Genomic DNA, 27,452 nt, shown 5'->3' with positions numbered 1-27,452 from the left:
TTGGGCGTAGAGATTACTTAAATAAATAAAACTTAAAAAAAAGTAGGGTACTGAAAAGTTGATTAGAAGTTTTGTATGTTTAGATAGGGCTCTTTTCTGTGTTTTGCATTGTGAAGTGGTCTGTGTGGGCCATATTTGGGGAAGTCCAGGGTCAATATCTTTAGATCTTTGCACTTTATGGGATCATAGTTGCTAGAGGAATGCCAGTCTTCTAGCAGGTGAGCAGGCGGGCAGGCTGGGGATCTGAGCATTCAATCTCTGAACTTCAATTTATTTCCTCTGCTTTTAATATTATGGCCTTTACCCTGCTCTATTTCTGGTGTCCTGTCTAGAGACACTGTGTTTACCTCTCTTCAGAGGATAAAGCTCTTAGCTTCTGCCTGTGGGAAAGGATCTGGTATATTGACTGCTTTTAGCCCTGTCTTGCTCTCCTCTTCTAGAGGTGCCCAACACTGGCAGTTCCTGAGTCTTCTGGGGTTTTGTTCATGGACCGTAGGGGACTGCTTCTCATTCTTCTTCACTGCTAACATAGGAGTCAACCTGCTGAGGTTTGTTACATCAGTTATTAATTTGTCTGCTTTTTAAAACCTGGTTTATTGGGGCGCCTGGGTACCTCAGTTGGTTGGGCGACTGCCTTCGGCTCAGGTCATGATCCTGGAGTCCCTGGATCAAGTCCCGCATCGGGCTCCCTGCTTGGCGGGGAGTCTGCTTCTCCCTCTGACCCTCTCCCCTATCATGTGCTTTCTCTCTCTCTCTCAAATAAATAAATAAAATCTTTAAAAAAAAAATAAATAAATAATAAAACCTGGTTTATTGAAGTGTAATGGACATACAGTAAACTGTATATGGGTCCCCTCTCTCTGCTCCCCTTTAATGCCACATCCCTAGAAAGAGTTGTCTGTATTCATTATCTCAGATCCCTTTTTCCTATTCTCTCATGAACCCATTCCAGTCAAGCCTGTATCTACCATTCTACCCGAACTACTTGCTAGGTCACAGATGACCCCCCATGTTGCTAAATGAAATGGTCAGTTCTTAATCCTCAGCTTACTTAACCTGTCAGCATTTGTACAATTTGATGGGTATACACCCATGAAACCATGATCACAGTGAAGACAACATATTCCTTATCCCCAGAAGTTTATTCAGCTTCTTTATAATCTTTCCTTCCTGCTTCTCCCTGTCCCTAAGCAACCACTAATCTGTTTTCTGTCACTATAGATGAGTTTGTGTTTTCTGGAATTTTATATAAATGGAATCCTACAGTTGTATTCTTTTTTTATCTGTCTTTCACTCAGTGTAATTATTTTGAGATTCATCCATGTTTTTGCATATGTCAATAGTTCATTGCCTACTATTGCTAAGTAATACTTCATTAGATGGATATACAGTTTGTTTTGGTTCCAGTTATCGGCTATTACAAATAAAGTTGCCATGAACATTTGTGTGCATGTTTTTATATGCATGTACTTTCTCCTAAAAATGGAATGGCTGAGTCACATGGTTAGTATATGTTTAACTTTTTTTTTTTTTAAGATTTTATTTATTTATTTGACAGAGAGAGACAGCGAGAGAGGGAACACAAGCAGGGGGAGTGGGAGAGGAAGAAGCAGGCTTCCCGCCGAGCAGGGAGCCCGATGCTGGGCTTGATCCCAGGACCCTGAGACCACGACCTGAGCTGAAGGCAGACACTTAACGGCTGAGCCACCCAGGCGCCCTGACTTTTTTTTTTTAATTCTTTTTGTTTTTTTAAGTAATCTCTGCACTCAGTGTGGGGCTCAAACTCACAACCTTGACATCAGGAATTGCATGCTGTACTGACTGAGCCAACCAGACACTCTAGTATATGTTTAACTTTTAAAGAAACTGCTAAGCTGTTTTCCAAAGTGGTTATACCATTTTATAATCCCACCAGCAGTGTGTAAGAGTTCCAGTTGCTCCACATCCTAATAAACACTTGGTGTGGTCAGTCTTTTTAATTTTAGGTATTATTTTTTTCTTTTTTCTTTTTTTTTAGGTTTTATTTATTTGAGAGAGAGTGAATGTGTGCAAGAGAGCACAAGTGAGGGAAGGGACAGACGGGGAGGAAGAGAAAGAGAGAGAATCTCAAGCAGATTCCATGCTGAGCATGGAGCCGGACTCAGGGCTCCATCCCACGACCTGAGTTGAAACCAAGGATCAGACACTAAACTGACTGAGCCGCCCAGATACCCCTAGGCATACTAATAACTATATAGTTCATTGACTTTTTAGCTTAAGAAACTGAGTTGCTATCATCTCTCTCATACTCTGTCCTTTCTTTGTGGGTTTATTCCCTTAAAAGTTACTTTAATCAATGGAATAGAATAGAGTCAGAAATAGATTGACACAGATAGGGACAATTGACTTTTTATGAAGGTGCAAAGTCAGTTCAATGAAGAAAGGATAGTCTTTTCAACAAATGGTGCTATACCAATAGCACATTTATTTGCAAAAGAATGAACTCCTACTTGTAGCTCACACGTTATACAAAAATTAACACAAAATAGATCATTGACTTAAAAATGAAGCAGAACTATAAGGTGTGTTGAAGAAAACATGGGAGAAGAAGCTTCATGACCTTGGGTTAGACAAAGAGTTTTTAGATATGGCATCAAAAGCATAATCCATAAAAGAACAAACTGATAGTTGGGCTAACTCAGAATTAAAATCTTCAGCTCTGTGAAAGATGTGTTCACGGAATGAAAAGACACGTTAGAGACCTAGAGAAAATATTTGCAAATCGGACACGTCTGACAAAGGACTTATGTCCAGAATATATAAAGAACTCTCAAAACAACAATAAAAAAGGACAAAGGATTTGAACAAGAAGTTAGCCAAGGAAGATATATACTGGCAAAGAAGTACATGAAAGGATGTTTAACGTAATCACTGTTGAGGGAAATACAGATTAAAACTACAGTGAAATGCCACTGCATACCTATTAGAATGACTAAAAACAAACACCTGATAACACCAAGTGACACCTAGGATGCAGAGCAGTCAAACTTTCAGGCATTACTGGTGGGAATGCAAAGGAGTACAGCCACTTTGGATAAGAGTTGAGTGGTTTTTTATTAAGTTAAACATATATTTACCAGATGTCCAGCAGAACGACTTAGATGTTTACAATAGAGAAATGAAAGCGTATCTGCACATAAAGACTTGTACATGCATGTTTATAGCAGCTTTATTCATAATCATCAAAAAATGGAAACAACCCAAATGCCCTTTAGTAGGCAAATAGATAAACAAATTGTGGAACCTTATTCAGCAATAAAAAGGAACAGACTTGATAAATTCAAAAACATGGGTGAATCTCAGAGGTCCTTTGCGAAGTGAAAGATGCCAGTCTCAAAAGATTATATACTTTACAGTTCCATTTATGTTGCCATTCTGGAAAAGGTGAAACTACAAGGATGGAGAACACATCAGGGGCTGGCGGAGGTTAGGGGTGGAGGAGGGGTCTGACTGCAAGAGGCAGCCCTGCTCTCTGTTCCTGGAAGTTTCTATTTTCCTCTTCAGTAGCCTCATTTCCTTGAAGTGTTTCCCACCTGTTTTTCCACAGTGGTTCACCACTGAACCCTAACAGCTTGGCTTGATTGTGGACATTTTGCTTGGATTGAGGGGGTGGGGGGAAATAGTTGTGTGCTTATTCCCAGATAAGTCTGGGAATATTTCTTATGGTAATGGATACATGATACAGTACTTCTAGGGGATGGAGGAATGGGTTACATCAACCTATAGTGTCATTTTTTGCTTGAAAAATATATCTTTGGTACTAAAACCTTACCCAGAAGAGAATAATAGATTGCACAGAGCTTCTAGATTTTGATGTGGGTTAGAACTGAAAAATGAGATGTCTTTAAACTCTTTTTCCTTCTCTCTTTGATAAGTGATATAGTGTGGTTTGGACACTCGGAGATTCCTGAGATTCCAGGTTCTGGTTGATGATTTACTGCAAAATTGCTTATAAATTGAAGTAGAAAATGTTTTGCAGACCTGGCAGCTTTCTGGCTTCACACCCATTTGTCACCCAGCATTTCCCTTTGTGTATAGAACAAGAATTAATTAGGCTGCACTGCAGGAAAAGTTTATGGCTATAATTTATATAGGATGAATTTCTTTTTAAAGAGACAGCATTGTTTTGTTATACCTATATACATATAAGTGTGTATATATATAAAGTGATTTTTTTCTCTTAAAGCAGTGTCTGTGAGCTTCTGGAGTAAGCCTTCATTTTTCTGCTTAATGCAAAGCATTGGTAGACTAGACGCTTTTATAGTGATTGCTTTCTGATCAAACTGTTGGTTTTATGTTTCTTGTTTTTAAATACGTTGTGTGCTAGTGAGCGGCACTCAGTTGTAGGTTTGCATTTTAGACATCGGTCAGACTTGTCTGGTTTCCAGAGCTTTGTATTCTTTTGGTCTCTTCGAAGACTTGGGATTCTCTTTCTTTTTTTTAGGGTCTTGCTCATTCAATTAATGTTTTCATAATCAATGCAAGTCAGAACTTGCAATTTGTTCCTGATTTGCACATTAAAGAGCTCCATTAATTAAGGATCCTGGTGTTTGGCATGTTCCCGCAGGATCTGTGCATTATTTACACGGTGAAAGTGCAAGATGCACGCTTCACAGTTGTAGTGGCAATTGCAGTTAATCCTGCTTTTTCTCTTTCTTTCTTCTTCTTTTTTTCTTTTTCGCTTGTGAATAACAATTAATTCACAACTCATTGAAACTCCTAAGGGATACATTGGACCAAAATAGGAACAAGTGATCCAAATGAGGAGGCTACAGTGGAAGAGTAGAAAGTAAATCCTTTGTTTAAAAGGGGAAAATCCCCCTGGAAGACAGAGAATTTATGTGTTTGGTTTTTGTTGTTTGTTGCACTTGGCTGAATATAGGAGGCGTAATGGTGTTGAGTTGTAATTCTGTTTACTCTGATTTTCCAGATTTTTTTTCTTCTCCATAATAGTAGTTGTACTGATAAATGAAATTGCCTTTCAGAACCCAAATGACCCCAGAGATTTAGACAAACATGCTCCTATGCTTTGTCAAGTAAGCTGTTTCACAATATTCCTATTTTTAGTTGCTTTTTCATGGAATCACTTTCCAGAGTGTTTGGGTTCCGATACCATTCTTTTGGAAGCTGAGTCTAAGGCAGAGGTTATGTAAGAGGGTGTAAAAAGCAGTTGGAAACATGAAATCAGATCACTGGTTCAGCAGGTTCCTCCTTTCTGGTCTCAGCCATGGCTAATGCTTATCTGTTCCTAATGCATTTTCCGAATAGTAGCTAGTCTGTCTTTAAAAATACTATGAGAGGGGCGCCTGGGTGGCTCAGTCGTTAAGCGTCTGCCTTCAGCTCAGGTTGTGATCCCAGAATCCTGGGATCGAGCCCTGCATCAGGCTCCCTGCTCAGCGGGAAGCCTGCTTCTCCCTCTCCCACTCCCCCTGCTTGTGTTCCCTCTCTCACTGTCTCTCTTCTGTCAAATAAATAAATAAAATCTTAAAAGAAAAAATACTGTGAGAAGCTGCAAAGCATTTTCAAGAGTGGAGACATTTTTTCTCTGATATTTATGAAACTTGCTAGGGATTTTGTGGGACTTAATTTGACTTTATGTTCTTCTGCTGCTATATATATAGATATAGATATATAAAATCCATATATATCTTTGTATAAGTGTGTATATATAATATTCACTGTAAAAAATATATATACAAGAACAATGTACGTAAAGGAAAAAGTAAAATTTCTCTCACTTTCCCAAATCCCTGTACCTTCTTTTCAGAGAAAACAATATGAAGTGGATTATCCCAGACATTTTAATATGTATATATTTTCTTCCATTAAGTTTTTTTTTTCTTCCATTAAGTTTTAGTGGAAGTTTGATGAGGGGAGGGGATGGGAAGACCAGTTTGAGGAAAAAAAAATAGGATATAAGGTTGCTTAAGAATTATCTTAGAGAAAATTTGAATATCATGATACCTTTAAGACATGATTCTCTGTTGATTATTATAATTATTATATTTATAACCTGACCCCAAATAAGTTTATCCATATGATTAGCTTTGAAAGTTTGTTATACTTGGGCTGCACTTGACTTTAGCTTCAGTTCTTTGGTAATTTTTAATTAGCTTTCATATAATATTGATTGTTTTGCTTGGTGTTTAGTTTCAGATCTATCACATTCTGTTTTTCTTGAGGCAGTTGGATAAATTTGCCTCCGAATAATACCCAACATGCTACTATTTTGAGAAGAGTTCTTACTAGCTATTCATACTATTTCATACAAGGAAAATTTTTAAATTTATTATTATTTTTTAAGGAATCTTTGCCCAATGTGGGGCTCAAACTCATGACCCCAAGATCAAGAGTTGCACACTCTACCGACTAAGCCAGCCACGTGCCCCCATACAAGGAAAATTTTTATGTGTAGACAAGCTATTTAGACAATCTTAAAGATTCTTACATTCTCAAGAAGGTACATGAATGTTATGTGGTGAGGGTTATCAGGAAGGGCAGAGACAGACATTTAACTCAAGTTCTAATTAGAAAACATTTCTGGTGTCCTCAGTAAGACTTATAAGATAAAAGAATATGAGTGAAAAGAAATCAAATGTGACAATTTTGAAAACCAGGATCAATTTACTTCTATCTCGGTATTTTCATTGTGCAAGTACATTGTCAGATGCCCTTATACTTAATAATTAATAAAAATAGCTCCAATTTGGTACTTGTGCCCTACTGTCCAGGCACTGTGTTAAGTTCTTTACAAATGTCTCGTTTAGTCCCCACAATAGCCTATGAAATAAGTGCCACTAACTGTGCCGGACATATGAAGAAGTGAAGTCTTGGAGAGGGTTAAGGAACTTGCTTAAGGTCACAGAGGCAAAGTCAGTGTGGAAACCGGGGTCTGCTCTGCTTATAACCTCTGCTCTTGGCCACACCACCCAAGCACTGTGCATGCAGTTTAACTCTTTTGCCTGTTGGGTTTTGGGTTTTGTTGTTGTTGTTGTTTTGTTTTTTTAAGATTTATTTATTTATTTGAGAGAGAGCTCACATGAGTCGGAGGGAGGGGCAAAGGGAGAGAGAGAGTCCCAAGCAGACGCGCCACTGAGCGCGGAGCCCGACCCCAGTATATGTCTTTTCCACGTTTTTTCCCCACCATGGGCACATAGTTAGAACTAAAGTGGAACTATATTCTATACTCTGTTTTGCAATCTGTTTTTTTTCCCACGTAAAGATTATGAATGTTTTTCCATGTCATTAAATATTGTTCTACAGGATTATTTTTAATGGCAGCATAGACTTTCCATCATAGGGATAGTTTAACCAGTTCTTTATTGTTGGACATTTGGATCGTTTCCATGTTTTCATTTTTATAAATAATGTAATAAACATCATTGTTATTAAATCTTTACTTACATCCATGATTACTTTGTTGAGTAAAATAAATTTCTAGATGTGGAATTAGTATGTGTTCTAAGGTATGTGAAATTTTAAGGCTTTTGATCTGTATCGCCAAATCGCCCTCCAGAAAGGTTGTATCACTTTACATTCTGACTTTCTTTATATGAATTCAGTTTCCCTTATCCTTGTCAACACTGGACTTTATAATTTTGTTTCATCTTTGTCACTTTGATAAATGGAAAATGGTTTCTGCTTATTTTGGTTTACATTTTTTTAAATTTACACTTCCCAGTGTTTAATGAGGGTAAACATTTTTTTCTCTTACATTTATTGGTCCGTGGCATTTCTTTTGTGAATCACACAGGGGAAATTTTAAACTAGTTCTAGGGATAGATGATCTCCTTATCGGTCAAATTTATGGCCACTTCTAATTTCTCCCCTTTGTTTTAATCTGTTTCTCCTTCTTTGATTTTCTGTCGACAGGCAGAATTCTACCTCAGAAGACCTCTTTGTATTATTGTATATATTTAATCTTAATTACTTTTTTTAATAGTCATAAAAGTAAAATGTGTTTGCAGTAAAAAATTTTTTTCCGAACAGTATTGTTCCCCTTCCTCCCCAACAGTACTGAAATGTAACCTGGATTGTGAAAGTCTTCTTTTTCCCTCCCGTAAATAACCATTTGTAGCAATTTGGTGTATATCCTTCCCAATACTTTGTCAGTTTAAACTTTTTTAAAATGGTAAATGGCATCACACTTTACATCTTCCCATGTTAATGAATATAAATCTACCTTTTCTTTCTTAAAAAAAAATACTTGGCTATCTTTGTTTTTCTTTTTCCTGAAGTATTTTATTTTGTTTTTAAGATTTTATTTATTTGAGAGAGAGAGCATGAGATGGGGGAGGGTCAGAGGGAGAAGCAGACTCCCCACCGAACAGGGAGCCCGATGTGGGACTCGATCCCGGGACTCCAGGATCATGACCGGAGCCCAAGGCAGTCGCTTAACCAACTGAGCCACCCAGGCGCCCCTCCTGAAGTATTTTAAAGTAAATTACAATCATCATGCCAGTTTGCCTCTGAATACTTCTGTAAATGGCATTTAAAAAATGAGAACGTTTCTTACATAAACACTCTCATCTCACCTAACCAAATTAGTACTTCCTGATAATCCTAATGATATGTCCACTTCATATTCTGATTACTTCAGTTATCCCAAAACGTATTTTATAGTTTAGTTTATTCAGAACAAGTTCCATTTATAATTATCCTTTTCAACAGCTGCACAGAAAGTTCTCTGGCTAAAATAAATTCACTTAACCAGTCACCTATAAATGGGCACTTAATATGTTTGCAGTTTTTACCGGTTATAAACAATGCTAAAAATAATGTTTTTGTACCTGCCTCTGTGCTTTCTCATCTGCTGATTTCGTTGGGGTTAGTTTCTAGAAATGGAATAGTAGGGTCAGGTGGTGTGCATGTGCGAACCGTGGGTACATTTTCCAGATTGCTCTCTGGGTATGTCGTGCTCGTTAAACTCTTACCGGTTGTCCATGGAGCGTGCCCCTTTCCTCACGTTCTTGCCAGCATCGGGTAATATCAGAACAATATCACATTGTTTCCGGTTTCTTTTCCTTTTTCTTTTTTTTTTCCTTTTCCTTAAGTGAGGCCAAACATCTCTTCTGATGTGTTTGGCCATTTGAATTTTGGAGACTATTAATCCATTTCTTACCATTCTTTTTTTTCATCTTAAGCGAATATCCCTTCATCTTACCTTACTGGGCCTGCCTTCTGTCCATATAGATTTGGGCTTCCTTTATTTTCTCCACTTTGTTTTTCCTAGTGTGGGAACCAAATTTGGACAAAGCATTTTAACAGAGTCTGATTAGTATTGTGTTTTTTGTTTTTTGTTTTTATCATGTAGTGGTATTAGGGAGGGAGGGCGATTTTGTCATTCCTTTTTTTTTTTTAAGATTTTATTTATTCATTTGAGAGAGAGAGTGTGGGGGACAGAGAGAGAGAGAGAGAACATGAGCAGCGGGGAGAGGCAGAGGGAGAGGGAGAAGCAGACACCCCGCTGAGCAGGGATCCCGATGCGGGGCTCCATCTCAGGACCCTGGGATCATGACCTGAGCCAAAGGCAGACGCTTAACCGACTGAGCCACCCAGGCGCCCGTGTTTTGTCATTTCTTATAATTGGAAGTGTCATTATACTTTGCTTTCCAGATTGTTTTGATACATGACTATTTAAGGATACATTGATGGAGAAAATGAACAATGTGTAGTTCTTTTTAAAGCTTGTAGTAGTGTTTAATTTTCTTCATCAGTATGACGGCAGTATAATAGTACCCACCTTCAAGGGTTATTGAGAAGGTTTAAATGAGTTATGTAATACATATAAAGTGCCTAGGCTAGGGCCTGCCACTTCGTGGGTTCTTCGTGATGTTAACTGTTAATAGTGATAGTATGGTCTTTTCTTAGGCTGTAGCTCTATGGCTGCAGTGTTCGTTTCCCCATTCTTAAAAGGGTTATGTAATGTATGTAAATGAATACCAATACTATACTTGGAGTTACTTCTTTGAAGACTTGAAATACACCTCTGTCCACAGAGCTGCCCCCTCCTTGACATTGTGTGGTGAGGATGCAGCAGAGTTTCCGGGGAGTAAACCTCACTTTCCTGTGAAGCCAAGAAAATTATTAGGATGCCATTTTTATTCAGTTATTCATTCAACAACCTGCCATTTGCCAACACCAGCCATACCAAGGTGAATTGTTCACAATCCCTATCTCAAGGAGCTCATAGTAAGGTGTGGAGAAAGGTAAACCACTTCCAAGGCATAAATATTTAACTGTTTTCACACGAAAGCAACCTCCCAAAGTGTTTTCATTTCGGGTTGGCAAATGAATAATGCTTAGTCTTACTAATATTAAAAGAAACACAAAACAGTCTTATTTTCTGAGCCTCTTTTATCCATCTAAGTGGTAATTATTATGTCTTCAGGTGAATGCATTGTAATGTTTGTAAATTCTTAAATCTGGTAAGATGGTTTTGAGACTCTTAGGAGTAGCCTATACATCATAACAGTTACAGGAAAAAGTTAAGTTTGATTACTTTGCTTTTCTTAACAAAAGTCAGTTTGTTGAGGATACATACTTGTTGAAGTTAGCGAATATGTTGTTCACATTTTGTTTGCTTGTCAGCATTTACATTTGGAAATGATAGTGTAATTAGATGTTCTGCCATGTGCCTGAGGCATCATTTCTCTGGAACGAACTTATATTTGTAGAATACCTTTTAGGGCCCAGGGGATGTGTTGGATGCCAGAGTGACAGGATGAGGTTTGTGCTCTCAAGTAGCTTGTTACAACATAGTGAAATCAGACTCAGTACAATATGACAAGTGCTATAGCAGTGATGCGAATGATGCTGAGAAAGGAGTGATCGATTCTGCATGGGAATCCCCATTTTTCAGACCCATACTATAGAGAGAATTGGGGCATTTGCATTAGGAGTAGTTTCACAATGCCTAAGAGGCTGTTTGTTTAAAGGCTTTTTTTTTTTTTAAAGATTTTATTTATTTATTTGAGAGAGCGAATGAGATAGAGAGAGGGAGCATGAGAAGGGGGAGGGTCAGAGGGAGAAGCAGACTCCCCGCTGACAGCAGGGAGCCCGATGCGGGACTCGATCCCGGGACTCCAGGATCATGACCTGAGCTGAAGGCAGTCACTCAACCGAGCCACCCAGGCACCCCTAAAGCCTTTTTAATAAGAAAGGATCAGGCTGTCTTATATGAAACAGAGAGGGTTACTTGGGTTGTGGTTCTAATTTTATTTTGAGTAGGTTTTCTTCAAAGTTTACTTTAAATTTTAGTAATATTTTAAATCATAAAAGTAATATATGCTTATATTCAAACCGTTCAAAAGTGTATCAGATAAAAATGAAAGTATCTCTTCTCTCCCTGAGTAACTCTTGTTAGACAGTTTAAACAATTACTTGTAAATAAGCTTGGGTTTTAAGCACTTCATATTCTGAGCATTTATTCTTTCTGTTCAAAGCGGAAAAAAACATTTCCCTTTTTAGGGAAGTACCATGGAGCAATGGAGGTTGTCTGGGGCCTTTGAAGTGGAAGAGAACTGTAGTGGATTTCGGGAAGTACATTGATCAGTTAGATTGCTGTGTCCTATAGGGCTTTTTAAGGATTTATTGACACACTTCATCAAGGTATTTGAGGGAGTATTCAGGGAAACCTAAGAAGTTCTGCAGTTCTTTTCCCTTCCTTATAAATTCATGCCTGGTCAGAAATTACAGCTTGAGTGGGATGTCCCTCCACAGAACTCAAATGCATACTATCTATCATGTTACTTAGTGTGGCAGTAATGTAAAATGTTAAGGATTTTTTTTTTTTTTTTTTTTTTTGCTTTTTGCTTTTTGCTTCTCTCTGTGAGGAGGCTCACCCAACATATTTTATCATATGTCTCTTCATCTTTCCCTTATTTCAACTTCCACTTACCCCCCCAGTTTCCCACATCATTCTCTTAAGAGAAAAAAATAAGTTTTGTCCACCGAGTCCTCTTTCTTACTTGATTTAATATGTCTTGGGTTGAATGTTTCTCACAAAAACACTTTGCATTCAGAATTAGCCTATCAAACCGTTTCCTCCATGGACTCCTCCATAGACTGCACGCCTTCTACTGTAGTGCCCCCGGAGATATGGAAACCCAAGGCTGCTTTTGGCTTTAGCCATCATGATTTTAGAATATCAGTCCCCATGCTCTGCTTTGAAAAGTTATCCTGGTGGTTATTTTGTACCATTAAAAAAATTCTGCTTTCGGTCCGCAGAACCAACCAACCAACACACAGAGGTAGAACTCCTTATCCTGTTCCAGTTAAAACCACAGTCCTCATAATAACACATCCACTTATCCAGATCTGGGAATACATATGTGCACACACCTGTATATGTGTATACATATGTGGATATATGAAAATTCCCGTTGGACACACATTGGAGATGATAGCAACTCATCCATGTGGTTGGTGTTCAGGAATTTGTAACCTGCAGTACTCTTTCTTACTGGTAACGCCATTCTGCTTGGGGAATATAGAACAAGCCCAAACAGTAATACTGACAGAATTCGGAATTATGATACAGTGGAGCCTTCACGTAATTCTTTGTTGAAGAAGTTAGGGCCTAAATGTTAAGGCTTATTGTTATTCTGAGTTGATAATCTCTGCCTTGCTTTAATAATTTTTCCTCATGCCTGGGTAGCCCGCGAGTTGCACAATAATCACTCACACAGCTTTGTAATCAATGCCCAAAGTAATAGGATTCCTCTGGCCACCGGCAATTAATAAATTTGTGTCTTTTTTAAAACACTAGCAAGTCGGGCCTGAAATACGACTGACTGGCTCTCCTCATTTGCATATTTATTGCAGTGGAAAAATTCTTACCAGATGATTGATGCTGAGCCTGCCTCTTGAATTCCAAGCAGCACATTATTATGAAATGAAAAATGCCGGCCATACAGTTGATTAAAGTTGAAGACAGTGGAATCGGTGTTTTTTAAGATTGTGGGAGAATTAAAGGCATATTTTAATAGATGTTGACAAGAAGTGAACTAACAAAAGCAAAGCAAAGGATTTGCTTGAAAAGATTTAATCAAACGTCTTTCTTGGGGGATTAATTGCCGGGGATGACTAGTGCAAGTGGCAGGCTTGTGTGGATTTGAATGAAAAGTATTGTTCTCAGGCCAATATATCGTGTGTCATTTTGACCTATAGTTTAGCTCTGGTTCTAGAGTTACTTTTGAAGGAGAAAAAAATGCTCTTGTAATCTATACATTCTAGTTCATTGTATTTATCTGGCGTAATAGGAATGTGGGAATTTATGTATACTTGTACATAAATTATTGTATGTTTTCATGTTTATTTTAAAAATAACTGTACAGATATTTAAAAGCTGATAAGGTAAGCTTTATTTTAGTTATAAATTCACTGTCTGCATTCCCCCTCTAATCCCCTTGCCAGAAGTTGTACTTATTGGTTTATAATCTAATTAATGAACTGTGCCTATGTCCAGACTTATTCTCTGCCTACAATTTTGTTTATATTGAACAGCCAAGATGAATCAGGGTGAAAAATAAAGCTGTTAGGTGAAAATGGTTTTTAGATTGGTGACATTTTATATATAGAATGCTTGCATATGGGTAGTGTGTAAATGAATACTTAATATAGGACTCTGTGAATACTAGTTCAGTCCTAGCACTGTCGATCAGTGCAAGCAGAACTTGGGATTTTCACCATGTGAAAGATGATTTTTTTGATCATGATATACTTTCTATATCCACAGCATTTAAAAATTTATGAAATGCCTTGATATATAAAAAAACATGTTTATTATTTTTCACCTAAATTCTGTGGGATACACAAAGGATTATCTACATTTTACAGATGAGAAAATTGCGACTCAAAGATTAAATTGGTCTGCTCAGTATAAAATGACTAGTTAGTAGTAGTGTCAGAATACAGGGCTTCTGACCCTTAGTGAAGCACTCTTTCCATTGATTGTCTAGTTGGAAAATTATTCCTAAAGCTGGTGCCCAGATGCTGAGGTTGTATCTTGATAATACAGTGAGGCATATGTCCTTCTTAATCTCCTCTTAAGGGAACCTCGGAAATGGACCGTGTAGGACAAAATAAACATATATATCCTTGACAGTCTCCATTTGTTTTGTGGCCACGTGCCAAGACGGAGAGAGAAGAAAGTATATGCCTCTCTGCTGCTTTTTTTAACTTTTGTAACTCTGACAGTAATTAGGAGAAATATAAAAGGTGAATTAGAAACCATTGGTTCCATTCTCTTCATTTTTCCTAAGGCTGAACAAACAGAATTTGGTCCTATATGAGTGATAAAAAGAAGGCTGGCTTTGGTTTGGTTTTGTATTTTGGCTGGGAAGAATCCACTGTTGGATTTGAGTCTCTAGGAGAGTCTTTTCTCACTCTTATCAGATGTGGCCTGTTGTATCCAGGAAAGGATTGTCTGGTCTCTTCAGATTTTACATAAAATCTTAGTGGAAGGAAATGTGGCCCTAATATTGCAAAGAAATGAGAATTGGGTTCTTTCTTCTATATCTCTTTACAGGAAGCTGTCCATGTATTGGTCACTGGTGACTTTACTTTGATAAGCACTTTTTTTCTTTTTCTTTATTTCTTCTTCTTGTTCTTGTTCTTGTTCTTCTTCTTCTTCTTGTTCTTCTTCTTCCATTCTTCTTCTTCTTCTTCTTCTTCTTCTTCTTCTTCTTCTTCTTCTTTCTCTTTTTTTTTTTGTGGTTAGAAGCACAGAATTGCAGATTTCATCTCTGGTCTATTGGCACTTTGATGCGTGGTGGTGCTATCCCTGAATGGAGCTTAAATACTTCAGGGCTACTTTCTGACTGGGTGAAGGGGTGTATAAAATGAAAACATATGAGAGAGTATTAACAGAAAGGCACACTTTGATTTACTGATATTGGCTCTCTGCTTTCTTGTTGGATTGATATGCTATCTAATATATCTGCAGTGGATTTTTTTAAACTGACTTGAACAAAATAAAAAGGCTTGTACAGCTACTTGAAAGTGGCCCTTAAAAATAGTAGTCTTTTCGTTGGATGTTTTCACAGTTCTTAGTTATGCTACATGTGAGAGTCGCATTATGACTCGCTTGCTGGGGGCAAGCAGCTATGAACATTACAGACTGCTCTGTAGCTTCCCCCCTGCATGGTTCCTGATTTCCTATTTTACATCATGGACACATGGTACCTATAGGAAGTAAGGGATAGGCACCTGCTTTTCTTGTTCTTTTAAATTTTTTATTTTGGGAAAAAGCACATAACTTAAAATTTACCTAAGATAAAATTTCATTCCTGTATAGTTAACATACAGTGTTACATTAGTTTCAGGTGTACAATATAGGAATTCAAAAATTTCCCTAACCATTTCTGAGTGTACAGTTCCGTAGTGTTAAGTATATTCACACTGTTGTGTTACCAATCTCCAGAACTTTTCTGTCTTCTAAGTCTAGAACTCCATACCTGTTAAACAAGTCTCCATTCCCCTCTCCCCCAAGCCCTGGTAACCCCCTTCCTACTTTCTGCCTCTATGAATTTGACTACTCTAGGTACCTCCTATAAGTGGAATGATATAGTACCTGTTTATGGCTAGCTTATTGCACTCAGCATAATGTCCCCAAGGTTCATGCATGTGTTGTAGCCTGAGTCAGAATTTCTTTCTTTTTAAAGGCTGATTAATATTTCATTGTTTTTTTTCCCCTGTTCTTTTGACTAAGCTCAAGATTGAAGGGCTATAGATGATTTTTTTCTGTACAGAGATGAACTGGGATGGTAGAATTATTCATTATGCCCTGCTTTGGGAACATTTAAAGGTTTTTTTTTTTTAATTGTGTTAAAATATACATGACATAAAATTTACCAGCTTAGGGCGCCTGGGTGGCTCAGTTGGTTAAGCGACTGCCTTCGGCTCAGGTCATGATCCTGGAGTCCCGGGATCGAGTCCCACATTGGGCTCCCTGCTCGGCGGGGAGTCTGCTTCTCCCTCTGACCCTCTTCCCTCTCGTGCTCTCTATCTCTCATTCTCTCTCAAATAAATAAATAAAATCTTAAAAAAAAAAAAAAAAAAAAAAATTTACCAGCTTAACCATTTGTAAGTATATAGTTCAGTATCAGTTAAGTACATTCACATGTTTGTCCCAACAACCCCATCATCCATCTCCAGAACTTTTTCAACATCTCAATCTGAAACTCCGTATCTGTTGAACAGGAATAGGTGTCCATTCCCCTCTCCCTGCACCCCTGACCGCCACCATTCTGCTTTCTGCTTCTGTGAATTTGACTGTTCTAGGTCCGTCGTGTAAGTGGAATGACACAGTACTTGGGCTTTTGCAACTGGCTTATTTCACTTAGCATAAGATTTTCAAGGTTAGGTCTTGGGAATTTTGAAAACTAGTTTGCAAATGCAAAATTGGTTTGTGGTTTCACTTTGGAAAACATGGGCTCTGTCTCTTAAGATATAACCTTTTCTAGGAAAGGCACTAAAAACCGTGGTTAATGCTAACTGAAGTTTGTGTGGGCGGAAGTCCCTATGGAATATAAAGTAACAATGAATGTAGGGATTGCTAAATGAAAGTAGGGGTGCTTGTGAGAAAGAAGGTTACAGTTATTTAAGGGAAAGAGGGAAGGTGTGAGAGAAGCATGGCCAGAGATGAATGGACAGCCATTACTGATAATAAGAATGGAAAATCACATGATTTAGCAATGGATTAAATATATAGAATAAGGGCACCAAAATGTCAGTGATCACCTAAGAAAACACATTAAACAGAGAAAGTCAGACAAGGGAGAAATATTAGGTAGGAAGAACAAAGTTCTGTTTCTGACATGGTATATTTGGAGGAGTGATGGAGCATCCATGCGAAGATTTTCTTGCAGTTACTGGAAATGTGGAAGCTCGATAGTAGGAGAGGTGTCTGAGCTACCAACGCATAAATAGTGATTATCAGTGTCTAGTTAGCCCCTTTAACAGGATTAGGCTGATAAAGAAGGTAAGAGTTCAGTTCTCAGAGGGCCAGTTTTTATCTGGAAAGTTCTTAGCGGTAGACTGTATACTTAATCCTGACCAGCTTTACTACAAATGCATCCTGTCGGCTATGTGGAGAACCAGGTAAGAACATGTTTTCGATGTGCAAAATTTTAATACACAATACAGTACTGCAAATAGTAAGTCATTAACTTGGGTTTTCATAAGTGAACAAGAACTTTTCATAGGAATATGTGCGGGGAGATTGTGTGTATGAGGTGGCAGCTCAAACCAGAGGCAAATGAGATCTCCTGAGGGAGGGCGGTGGCAGTGATGGTGGTAGGGAGCCCAGGACAAAGTTGTGCTCTTGAGAAGAGGAGGAATTGCTTAAGGAGTTGATTGATAGAGGGATAATCCAGGAGGTCGGTGGGTTACCTTTAGAAACTAGCACCATAGGGACAAATGATTGGTTATGATGACAGGCAGGGAAGGAGTTTGTCAATCTTACTAAATTTGAGAACTCACAGTATATTGCAGACCCTTTCCTACACACCTTACATGTGTTACCTCACTTGTTCCCCACAACAAGCCTGTGAAGTAGGCACTGGCATTATCTCCTTTCAAGAATTTTGTGTTTCAGAGAGTTCTTAGTCCCCAGCTGCCCTTTGCCGGCCCCTTCACCCAGGCCAGAACTGCTCAGGAGTCATGAGTTACAGGCATTGCCTACTTTGGAGAATTGTAGATAATTGATTGTTCCTTCTCTGTGCTCTATTTCCCAGGTCACAAGGCCCTTAAAGCATTGTTGAGGTCATTGGCAGATCTTCAGGAAGAGTTACTTTTCCAGTACCCAGACACTAGATATTTAGTAGATGGGACAGAGCCCAAAGCAGAAAGGTAAGGAAGGAATTGAGCTGTGGGGTTGCTTATTTTAGTCTGAGTAGTTTCCCATCATTTTTTGAAAAAGAAAGCCAAATCTTCTGCAGGCAGATATCAGACTTAGTAAAGAGAAAGACCTTCTGACATTTAACTGGTGGCCAGGATGGCACATAAATTGGGAATTAGTTTTTCCATTTTTATATTTACTTGTGCCTGCTTTTCTTTGTGGACTTCCATAAAAGGCTTGCCTTTTCTTTAGACCTATTGAAATTAGGAGATGAGGGGTGCCTGGATGGCGCAGTCAGTTGAGTGTCCCGACTCCTGGCTTTGGCTCAGGTTGTGATCTCAGGGTGGTGAGATCGAACCCCGTGTCAGGCTTTGCACTCAGCATGGAGTTGGCTTGAAACTCTCTCTCCTCTGCCCCTCCCCACCTCAAATAAATAAATAAATCTTTAAAAGAAATTAGGAGATGAAAGCATATTTTGTCATTTTAAATCTTTTTTTTTTTTCTTAAAGATTTTGTTAGAGAGCGAGCACATGGGGGGGTGGGCAGAGGGAGAGGGAGAAGCAAACTCCCCTCTGAGCAGGCAGCCAGATGTGGGACTTGATCCCAGGACCCTGAGATCATGACCTGAGCTGAAAGCAAACGCTTAACTGACTGAACCACCCAGGTGCCCCTTAATTTTAATTCTTTTGTTTTTTTTAAGATTTTATTTATTTGACAGAGAGCACAGCAGAGGGAGAGGGAGAAGCAGGCTTCCTGCAGAGCAGGGAGCCCGATGCAGGGCTCGATCCCAGGACTCTGGGATCATGACCTGAGCCAAAAGCAGATGCTTAACCAGCTGAGCCACCCAGGAGCCCCTTTATTTTTTTTTCTTTTTCTTTCTTTCTTTTTCTTCCTTCCTTCCTTCCTTCCCTTTTCTTTTTTTTTTAAGATTTTATTTATTTATTTGTCGGTGGGGGGAGGAGAGAGAGAGAGCACAAGCATTGGGGAGTGGCAGGCAGAGGGAGAAGTAGGCTCTCTGCTGAGCAAGGAGCCTGATATAGGGCTCGATCCCAGGACCTGGGTGTTATGACCTGAGCCGAAGGCAGCCGCTTAACTCACTGAGCCACCCGGCATCCCTTAATTTTAATTCTTAATTAATGTTTATGAAGCACTTTGTGCCAATACCATGGAATTGCTGGTCACAGCCATCTCCTTTTTAAGAGGAAAGGAGTTATTTTGAAGGGTGGAAATTTTTCAGAAAAGCATGGAATAAACCTGTTTACTTTTTCTGAAGTTGTCACATTTGATGAAGGATTTCCACAGCCCCCCCGGCCCCCACCCATTGTTTGAACCTGCTGTATATGGTACCTGCTTGCTTTTTTTCCTTTGGGCTTATCCTTTGCTCCATTCTTTTTTACTGAATTAGCTGGAGGGACAAGAAGTCAGCTCACATTTATTGAGCACCTACAATGTGTTGGGGTCGGTAGTCCAGGGAGTATATACGTGGCTTGAGAGAGGCTGTATTCCTTTCTCTGGGCAGTTGCCTTTACTGCAATTTAGTTCCCGTTCTGTTGCCCACGACTTTGAGTTTTCTTCACATTCAGCCCTCTTCTTTTGATTCAACTAATATTATTTGGCTTTCCTGAACAATTGGTTATAGGGAGACACATTTCCCTTATTGATTTGGGGATTAAGGTCATAAAAGTATGATTATGTGTTTAATTTTTAAAGACCATCTTGTAACAGTATAGACCTGGTTCATATGCATTTCTAATAATGTTTTTACAACCTCATTTATTTTTATGGTTTGCTTACCTTTTAAAAAAATATCTCTAAGCCAGTAGTTTTTATATTTATTTGAAAAGTTACAAGAGTTTTTGATTGACCTCCCTAACATTCTTTTCAAACAAAAAAAGCCACCCTCACATCTATGGTGTTTTTAAAATGTAGACAGAATAGGGAAGGCCTGAATACTCTCGACTTCATGTGAGCCTAGCTTTTTACTTGGGTAGTGTTTGTGCCCATTGAACTGAATGTTCTTACTGGCTTTTCAGTGAGGAGGAGATTTCCAGTGAAGATGAAGAGCTAGTAGAAGAGACGAAACAGCAGAGAAGGGCCCCAGCAAAGAGGAAGCTGGAAATGGAGGACTATCCCAGCTTCATGGCAAAGCGTTTTGCTGACTTTACAGTCTACAGGAACCGCACACTTCAGCAGTGGCATGATAAAACCAAGCTGGCTTCTGGAAAACTGGGGAAGGCAAGTGTGTGTGTGTGTGTGTGTGTGTGTGTGTGTGTGTGTGTGTGTGTGTGTGTGTGTGTGTGTGTGTGTGTGTGTGTGTGTGTGTGTGTGTGTGTGTGTGTGTGTGTGTGTGTGTGTGTGCGTGCGTGTGCGCGCGCGCGTGCGCGCATGTGTGTAACAGAGTTTGGGGCAACCTAAAAAGAAATTGGAACTACAGGGGCGTCTGGGCGGCTCACTCGGTTAAGCATCTACCTTCAGCTCAGGTCATGATCCCAGGGTTCTGGGATCGAGCCGCGCATCGGGCTCCCTGCTCAGTGGGGAGTCTGCTTCTCCCTCTCCCATTCCCCCTGCTTGTGTTCCCTCTCTCGCTGTGTCTCTCTCTGTCAAATAAGGAAATAAAATCTTAAAAAAAAAAATTGGAACTACAACTCGTTGATATGGATAATGTCATGATGTAATAGTAATCAGTCATTTCCACAGAAAAATTTACTGAGCTCCTGCCATTCAGACCTGGGATTTTATTAGAAATAATATTTTGGGGACCCTGGGTAACTCAGTCGGTTAAGCCTCCGACTCTTGATTTCAGCTCAGGTCATGATCTCAGGGTCATGAGATTGAGCCCCATGTTAGGCTCCGTACTCAGCATGGAGTCTGCTTGGGATTCTCTCTTCCTCTGCCCCTCCCCTTGCTCGAGCGCTCTCTCACACGTGCCCCCTCTCTCTCAAATAAATAACATCTTAAAAAAAAGAGTATTTTGTTCTAGAAATTGTGGCCTTGTAAGTGTTCAAATGTTTGGGAATACAAAACACTGAAAGAAATGGATTTTTCAACAGTTATGGAAGGTGTGGAAGTTAATCTCTGGGTATGGGAAAGTAATAGACCTGCCTTAGACTAATTTTTTTTTTCCCTGAGAACAATTACAGCCATTCACAAACTCAGTCTGTAGCACGAAGTCCCTCTATAAGGAGGATTGTCTGTTTCTCTGCTGACACAGAAAGATAGAGAAACCAATGTAGCTGCCTTCAGCACAGACTTTCTGTATTATCTGACACTGGTTAATGTTGTTGCAGGGTTTTGGTGCCTTTGAACGCTCAATCTTGACTCAGATCGATCATATTCTGATGGACAAAGAAAGATTACTTCGAAGGACACAGACCAAGCGCTCTGTCTACCGAGTTCTTGGCAAACCTGAACCGGCAACGCACCCTCTCCCAGAGAGTTTGCCAGGACAACTGGTAAGAGCTCTGGGATGCTGGGTGATGACAGGAGCAGTTTCTGTGAGGCTAATTAGCTGAAAAATCTGATCACCTGCTTGTAGGTATTACTCTTGGTATAAGAAGTTAGTGAAAGAAAGGGAAAAAAGCACTACTTTACTAGATTGTAAATTTACTGGAAACAGAGTTTATGGGAGGAGAAAGTTCTGTTAAAATGGAGCGATTATTAACTTGTGTGTAGTCTTCTCTTATTTTTGAGTTTGACATGAGTCTGGTAATGGAAGCATTCGTAATACATAATGGAAGCATTCGTAATCCAGTTTTTAAAAATTCAATTTTAAAGCTGCTTCTCTAGAAATGTCAGTACTGAAAGAAGTGTGTCCTTTGGCTTTATGTCCGACATTTAGATACTATAGAAAAGGATCCATAATTGGAACACATTCTTTTGTTTAAAGGAAACTTTTACTTATAGAAATATATACTTAATTTTTTTCAAAGTTCAGAAGAATTTAAAATGAAAAGTAAAATTCTGCTTCTCCGATTGAACCAGTGTTCATAATTATAACAAGGCATTTTCTATTCATATAACGATATATATGTATATAAAAACATGGTTCTATTTTTTTTAACTAAATGGGATGGATATATGTGTTTATATATACATAAAATGTTACACACTCTATATAAAATCTTATAATTTTTTAAATTTAATTTTCCCTAGGCACTTTTCCAAATCATTACATAGAGATTTATCTCATTTTTCCTATTAGGCTATGGGGTATTCCATTGTGTGGGTGTGTACTATAATTTATTCAAACAGTGGATATTTATGTTGTCTCCAGCTTTAGAAACAATGCTATAGGAAACATTCATGAGCATTTATAATACGTGTATTTGTGTGAAAATATTTCTCAAAGTGGAAATGTCACATCAAAGAGAATACACATTTTAAATCCTGATAGATGTTACTGATTGCCTCCCAAAAGGTTGCATTAATTTCCATTTCCACCAGCTCTGTTTTCTGGCACTGAATGTTGCCAGTTTTAGAGCTGAAAGATAGCACTGTGTCTTCTCATTTAATTTTCATGTGTTTAATTAGAATGAGGTTAAACATATTTTTATATGATTGACGATTTGTTCTTTTCATGTCAGCGTGCCTAATTAATGTCTTTGTCCACTTTTTTTATTGGAATGTTTTTGTTGTTTAATTTTAAGAGCTCTTTATATCTTAAGGAAAACTTCTTTGACTGTTACACACATTATTTGTAGTAGCTACATTACTTCGATAACCGTTTTGGATTCACTGCTTCTTTTTTTCTCCTTCATATAGGAGATCCTTCCTCAAGCCCCTGCCAATGCCCACCTGAAGGACTTGGATAGTGAAATCTTTGATGACGATGACTTTTACCACCAGGTGTGATTTTTACACTCTTTTCTTTTGTTACAGATCAGGTTTTAGCATTTTAAAACAACTCATAGAATTCTCTGACCAAAAGGTAGCTTACTTTGCAAGGAAGATAGAGTCAGGGAGTTAGAACTGCTATCTATAGAATTGACTTAGTGTGTAGTTCTGAGTCTGTGTTTTTGTTGTTTTTAAGAGTTAATTTTTTTAAAGTAATCTCTACACCCTGTGTGGGACTCGAATTCACAACCTGGAGGTCGAGAGTCTCATGTTCTACCAACTGAGCCAGCCAGGTGCCCCTGTTGTTCTGCTTCTATGTTGTATTTTTCCTTTTGAAATGAAAATGACTACAACTACTTTGTTAGTTGCTGCAGAGTATAAAGCATCTGTAAAACAGCTGCAACTTCTTTGAGTCAGGTGGTTTATTCTTTCTCAGCCATTTTTGCTAATGTTAATAGAGGACATTTGTTAGTTATTTGGTTTCTTGTCTTACTGCTATTACATTGGGACATGGAGCTAAAGGGCCGGGATACCAGAGTCTTTGAATTGCACTTCTGGTTCTATTGCCTATTAAGTGTCTCGTCTTTGTGGGGGGGGGGGGGTGCGTGCGCGTGCACATGCGTGCACACACGCGTGTCTCTCCAAATCAGTTAAGTATGTATCGAGATTGTCTGCTACTATTGATTATAATAATAATGTAGTGTTTTGAAGACAGACAGAATTGGTGGAAGTTGAAATATGGCCCAGTTCTTGAAATCTCTTCCCAGATGTCCCCCAGTTCTTTCGTAGACATTATTATTGCTTGCATGCTGCTCTTTTTAATGATGCTAGTGACTGTAAAGGTAGACTAAACATTTGGGCTGTTCTAAAGAACTAAAATAATTTCTGTAATCCTGGGTCTCCTGATAAGTCATACTTAATGAAATGTGCTTTAGGATGTACCCTTTCTAGCTCTGGAGAATCAGGGATGCTGTCCAGCAGTGATACACCAGCTTTTGTTGAGCCATTATTTATCGAGATATTCTTTTTTTTCTCTGCTGAATTTTTAGCGTGTTAACTTTTGCCAAGGAATTTGCAACTGCTTCTTGAAGGTTTAGCCATGACAACTATATTATGTATTTGGAATATGAAGGAAGGAACGTGGGACAATTACACCACGAGGCCAGTAGAACAGGTGATTGTGTAAAGGGGATAGCTCTGAGTCTTTGCCCTAAGAAGAGAAATAATAATCTCTCTCTTCACTCTGGAATGTTCAATGAAATTATTGCCATGAGTGAGCCTTAAAAGTAATGATGAGAGGGTATAGGAAAGAGGATTGGTGTGTCCTCAGGTGTTCCTAGTCAGAGTTCCTGATTCTTTTTTCCTTTTCTTCTCTTACTATATCCATTTGTCAGAAGAGTAGGGAACTCTATTTTGTTCTAGGGTGTCTAAGGAAGTACCTGACATGGGATATTAATGCGGTATAATTGTGTGAGATCATGGGAGACAATCAGAAATGCTCCAGTCTTCATTAATTGAAGTGTACATTGTTTGATGGAAAGTGCATCATCAATTAAATAGGCTTAATAAAATAAACTGAAATTACTGAGAAGTTGCTTCCACTGGCAATCTTAGTCTGAAAGATTTTTTTTAATTTTTTTATCTTTTTTTTTTTTGCCTGGAGGCCTGTTTAAAAAGAAATAGCATTACTTGATTGGCCCTTCATCCCAATTAATAATTTTACCTTCGATAAATTCTGATTTCAGAGTTATGACTAGTCACATCTTAGCTTTTCCCCTTGCTGGTTAATTGGGGTGCTGGGGTTAATCTAAATTAAAACTTAAACTAATAGAGGTCAGCAAGGCAGCTGAAACACCTGAGTGAAACAAATGGGGCTGCCAGGCGCAACTTTATCTTGGCTGTATCCCAAGAGGGAAGTGGCAGCAAATTGGAGTTGTTTCAGCCTTCTGTAAAGGTGAATGATGGGTGACACTTGTTAATGTACAGCATCTCCGGAAGCATTCCAGATTGCCTTGCTGCTGTACCAACTGCTGCCATCCATGCACAGTCAGTAGGAACTGGACCAGTTGCCAACATCTGGAAGCACAGCAAGGAATGGGTGCAAGTCTTAAAACCCCGCAGATTCTAAATATGGTGCTTAGAACTGTGCAGGCTTTAATCACTTACCGCTCTTTGGCAGCAGGCTACGACAGCTTATCCGAGCCTCGTACATCACATCCTGACATCTGCTGAGCCGCGAGGCAGCTGCACATTCATTTTCTTTTCTTGCCTTTTCTCTTTGCCTCCTATTCCTCTTCTTCTTCCCACTTTCCCCTGCCTCCCTTCAGTTTTCCTCTCCCTCTCCAGTATACTTCTTGGGAGAGATGATCTGTAAAGATTACTGCTTCATTGTGTGCAAGTAATTGTAGTGATGCCAGGCCCTTGACAGACAGAGCGCAGCACCTGTTCTGCTGACCTGGTTAATTTCTTCTGTTGAGTGGGATTTGCCCGAGATTGGAGCTGAAGCCAATTCAATGATAAGGCTAAAGAAAATGGCTGTATGTTTTCTGTCACCTCCCAATTAAATTGGCTTCATAAAGTGCTTTCCTTTATTTGTCAGGGTAGTAAGCCTGAGCTAAGTGTTGCATTCAGAAGTGGTACAATGTATTACAATGGGACTGTGAGTTTTCATTTGTGTTTTTTTAATGTGGTCATATGGAAGAGCTGGGTGGTGAATATAATACACTTCGCCGTTTTTTTTTTTTTTTAAACCATACTTGAAGCCAGACTCTTTAGGTCCATGTTTTGTAAGGAAGAGATTATAGCCACATTGAATTTTAATGTTTCATTGTAAGGGTTTAAAGGCTTACTTGGTTAATTCAGGCTGTGTAAATGCTCTAACTACTGAGAATGATGTTCAGGGTCAGAATACCCAACATACACACACATTCTCCTTCTCTCTCTCTCCCTTTGTTTCATAATGGCCCTTAAATTACTACAACTTTGGGAAAATATATCTGTATTATTTAATAAAGGTACATATGTATAGGTATGTACATATGTGTACATATACATAGACAGGGAGGGGGCACTGAGGAGTATCAGATATCATAAGTAATCATATCATTTTTGGGCTGAAAAGAATCTTACAAGAAACTGCATCCCTGAGAAGTTAAGTAACTTCCTGGAAGCCATATAGTAAATGGCAACACAAGTACTTGATCTCAAGACTTTTTAGACCAAGTCCTGTTCTTTCCGCACCTTTATTTCTTAAATATTTCATTCTTGAGCCATAAAAAGACTTCACTATGGTATTACACACCTTTCAGTTTGTAAATAAGCTTTATTTTCTTAGAACCGGAAGAACTATTATTTGTTAGAAAGTCATTTTTTTCTTAGAAGGCAAATGATTTATTGAACTCCTGTTACTTAACAATTCTAATGTAAAAATTAGCTTTTTAGTTGTGCTACCGGTTTGTTTGGAAACTGGAATTGCTGAAAGCTTGAAGTATACCCAGTAGGAAGATTTTATGAGAGAAACTGTTCACCTGCTGTAGGCATTTCTGAATTTCCCTCTCAAGTGGAATTAGTTTGCGTTTGGCCTTTTTCTCGTCAAAGCTCATCCCTAAAGACAATTTCACAAAACAGGAAGGTTGTAAATGACCACAAAGGATGAGCCATTGAGAAATGTTTTCAGTATCTGTTTTTCCTTTTCATTATCCTATTTGCTGAGTTCTATGAGATGTGTTATCTGTATCACCATGTAAGGTTTTTCTTTTGTTTTGACTTGCTTTTTTAAACCATCAGTTGATGTTTGACTTGATAAGCCTGTATTGTTAAAGATTTGAGGAAGGACTAACATTTACTGAACACTAGTTATGTTCCAGCTCCTTGGCTTAGTAGATCGGTACTTGACAGACATCTTTATTTAATCCCCACAAGATCTCCAGGTTGAGATATGACTGCACTTAGCAATGAGCAATATAAAGTGACTGCTTTTATTCTTTTCATATCCCAGACCTCAAACTAGTTTCTTGTCACTTCATGAGGTACTTTGTTCTGAAAGGACTAATTGAGCTTAGCTATTGACAAATCGATACCTGGGTTCTAAGGGTTCATTAGGATTTTGTATGTTGCTTCTAGCTCTGTTTAGTTTTGATCTGGTTTGTCCTGTCACTTTGAATTTAACCAGGAGTGTCTAGAGAAAGGGATAATAGGTTTTGCTCTTTCGATGACCACTTTGATGGGTTAAATTTCTCCTTTCACATGCCATCAGGGCATGTCTATAACTGACCTTGCCACATGCTGGACTTAGATATTTGATAATGCCATAAGCAAGTAATTACTAATTTGGTGAACTATTAAAAGTCGATAATGTTAAGAAATAGGGAAGAGGCAAGCTTTCTGACAAGATGGTTTACCTTAATTAAATTGGTGAGTGATTAATATGGACAGTTGATGTGATGGCTTTAATTGCATACATTTAGATCTTAGTGTGAATAAGATGTTTCAAGCCATTCCTGTGGTTAATGGCGATACAGTACTCTTACTGTTGGCGTATGTCTCTCCAGTGGTTCAGTTGATGGTTAATAATATATTTTAAAGTTTGATTTGAGCCTGTTCCTTTTAATTCGTTGTCAAAAAACAGGTACCTTCTGGTTCAGAGCAGTATTTCATTTGTAGTTTTACTTTTGAACGTTACTGTTATTTGAGATGTGGGTTGTGTTTCTTAAAAATTTGATGAAACTTATTACACATA

At 38.6% G+C, this 27,452-nt stretch overlaps 1 protein-coding gene across 1 annotated transcript in view; it reads left to right on the top strand.

The window, feature by feature from the left end:
• AATF (apoptosis antagonizing transcription factor) overlaps positions 1-27,452 on the top strand; it is a 100,089-nt gene that overhangs the window by 16,852 nt on the left and 55,785 nt on the right. Inside the window, exons 5-8 of the mRNA XM_035724678.1 lie at positions 17,778-17,892; positions 19,915-20,116; positions 21,169-21,333; positions 22,643-22,726. Coding sequence (XP_035580571.1) covers positions 17,778-17,892; positions 19,915-20,116; positions 21,169-21,333; positions 22,643-22,726 — 566 coding nt within the window. The remainder of the gene's footprint in view (positions 1-17,777; positions 17,893-19,914; positions 20,117-21,168; positions 21,334-22,642; positions 22,727-27,452) is intronic.

Source organism: Zalophus californianus, chromosome 16 (genome assembly GCF_009762305.2).
Source record: "Zalophus californianus isolate mZalCal1 chromosome 16, mZalCal1.pri.v2, whole genome shotgun sequence".
Taxonomy (NCBI): Eukaryota; Metazoa; Chordata; class Mammalia; order Carnivora; family Otariidae; genus Zalophus; species Zalophus californianus.
Note: the sequence above shows the minus strand (reverse complement) of the source record. Positions and strands in the feature narration are given on the sequence as shown.